Raw genomic sequence first — 2,991 nt, forward strand, 5'->3', positions numbered from 1 at the left:
AATGCAGCAACATATATAGTTCATTTTTGCGAATTGAAATTATTCATATTTTTTACATTTTTTAATTAGAGGAAAAAAAAAAAAAAATATACTATAATGTCAGGTATTCAGAATAGAAAAAAAAAAAAAAAAGCCAGACTGGACGGATAATCTTTTTTTAGCATTCAAAATTGAAAAGTGAATTTCTAACTTGCACGAATTCGTCACCTTTATGTGCATATCTTAAACTGGAGATTTAGTTCTTTTACAATGCTAGGTATAAATGGACGGGGAATTTATTAACTGCTACACTGTTATTTTATTTTTCACTATTTTTTTTTTTTTTTTTTGCTAGAAACTTAAGAGAGGAGAAAATTTGTACTTTTTTATTTTTCTTTTCAATTTAAAATAGTGTAAAACATATGATGACGCGATTACTTTTGGCACAAAACATTTATCTTACAAGTTAGGCGTTGGATTTCTAATGATGCAATTTTTAATTTTTCCCATAAACTTTGTTTTTTAAAAATATTTAGTAAAATTGAGAAAATCACGTTCCTTGAAAATTAACCTTTTTTTTTTTTTTTTTTTTCTTTTAATTAAACGCACATAATATTTTAAGTGAATACATTTCTTACATGCTCTTGAGTACGCTTTTATTTATTTATTTTTTTTTTTGTAATATCATTCCCACATTGCTATAATGTACATATCGCTGTTTCTTCCATTAGAGTCACTGTGTCGCAATTAAGTTGGTTAGTCTTTAGTCAGTTTGCCCTTTATCCAAATCTCTTTTTTCCTGTATCTCCAGCTAGACTTATCTCCACGTTAGCTGAGTCTTTACGTAGCCTCAATTTCAGATAATTTCATACCCATTTAGCCATAATTGTAATTTTATGCGTCGTGCTTTCATGGTTTAGTAACTTTGTGACGCTGTTACTTCATCCTATTTTTAGCACCTCCCTTATTCGCACTTTTCGCTTCTAGTATCACAGCATTAATCACGTTCTATTTCTCTATATCTTCGATGATACACCCATTAAAAGGTATACTTTTTTTTTTTTTTTTTTTTTTTTTTTCCAGAGCACTTATGTACATGTGGATAATATCGACAAAGAATGAACATGATTTTTTGCACCTTCTTTTCTACATGAAAACACTGAAATGAACTTAAGATTCGGTTCCACATTTTGTTAAATCGTTCCCTTCATGTGATTATTCCATTTGGATATATTTTTTAAAGAATTGATTCTTCCCACGAATTACACATTCCAAAAAAAAAAAAAAAAAAAAAAAAAAAAAAAAAAAAGAAAGGAAAAGAATGCAACACTTATCCTTTTTTTTTTTATTTTTCTCTCGCTCGCTTCTTCTTCTACTTCCTGCACCGTTAACTGCTCCCTCGTCTCTTACCTATACATATCTCAATTTCATCCATTCCTCGCACTAGCAGCTTTACTTATAAGGTAAAATATCAATAATGACAAGAGGTGAAGAAAAAAAATGGATTGAACAGTTGCGCATGAATCCACCAAAATTATTGGATGAAAATGATTTAAGACTTGTTTGTCAAAGAGTTAAGGAAATACTGGTAGAAGAAAATAATGTTCAGGCAATAAATCCACCAGTTATTATATGTGGAGATATACACGGTCAATTTTTTGATTTATTAGAATTATTTGATGTAGGAGGAGATATAATGAATAATGATTACATATTTTTGGGAGATTATGTAGATAGAGGGTATAACAGTGTAGAAACTTTTGAATATTTATTATTGTTAAAATTATTGTTTCCTAAAAATATAACTTTATTACGAGGAAATCATGAAAGTAGACAGATAACGACAGTATATGGATTTTATGATGAATGTTTTAAAAAATATGGAAATGCAAATGCATGGAAATACTGCACTGATATTTTTGATTATTTAACATTAGCAGCTCTTGTAGACAATCAAATTTTTTGTGTACATGGTGGTTTATCACCTGAAATAAAATTAATTGATCAGTTACGATTAATAAATAGGGTTCAAGAAATACCTCATGAAGGTGCATTTGGTGATATTATGTGGTCAGATCCGGACGAAGTCGAAGATTGGGTTGCCAATCCTAGAGGAGCTGGTTGGCTATTCGGTCCTAAAGTTACGAAAAAATTCAATTACATTAACAATCTTGAACTAATAGCAAGGGCACATCAGCTAGCTATGGAGGGGTATCGATACATGTTTGATGATTCCACTATCATCACCGTGTGGTCAGCTCCCAACTACTGTTACAGATGTGGAAATGTGGCTGCAATCATGCGTATCGATGAAAATATGAATCGACAGATGCTCATATTCAAGGATACACCTGACTCACGGAATTCCATAAAAAACAAGGCCACCATTCCGTATTTTTTATAGCGTATATATTGGTGTAGCATACCATCAAAGAGACAGTGTTCAAAACCTAATATTGAAAGATTGACCACAATCCATCAATTTGGATTAGAGCGTTAAAAATTATAACATATAACCATTTGAGAAGTGAGGAAAAAGGAATTCAAGTTTGCTTTAACAAAACACAAATGTTTAGGATTTTATTACCCCTTAATTTTTTTTTTTTTTTTTTTTTTCCTCCATTTTTTATGTTTTTATATATTATTATTATTATTTTTTTATTATTCTTTCCCCACAATCCCTTTTTACATTTTTAAATGTGTATTTTTTTTTTTTTTTTTTTTCTTCATTAAAAAGTTTAGCACCATTTTGAACTCTTCACGAGTTTCTTTATGTGTATCCTGTTCATATTTATCGTATCATCGTACTACATTTCCCCCTATGACACTTCACAAATTCGTTGTTTTATTTAGTTATTTATTAAGTTACAGTTACGTATTTATCCCATTTATCAGCCTCTTATTTAGCTATTTATCTACCTATTTATCGACCTACCATCCCGGCGCTCACTCACACATTTGCTCTCCATTTCTTAAAATTCACAATTTGATTTTTGAATAAACAAAATACAG

At 29.9% G+C, this 2,991-nt stretch overlaps 1 protein-coding gene across 1 annotated transcript; it reads left to right on the top strand.

Moving 5' to 3' along the window:
- Positions 1-1,456: 1,456 nt before the first annotated feature.
- Positions 1,457-2,383, top strand: PGO_082450 (serine/threonine protein phosphatase 6; the record flags this gene model as incomplete). The annotated part of the gene is made up of 1 exon (XM_028687467.1): positions 1,457-2,383. The coding sequence occupies one exon, from the start codon at positions 1,457-1,459 to the stop codon at positions 2,381-2,383; it is 927 nt and encodes a 308-aa protein (XP_028543268.1).
- Positions 2,384-2,991: the final 608 nt, after the last annotated feature.

The sequence above is a fragment of the Plasmodium gonderi genome (genome assembly GCF_002157705.1).
Source record: "Plasmodium gonderi DNA, contig: Chr08, whole genome shotgun sequence".
NCBI lineage: Eukaryota > Apicomplexa > Aconoidasida > Haemosporida > Plasmodiidae > Plasmodium > Plasmodium gonderi.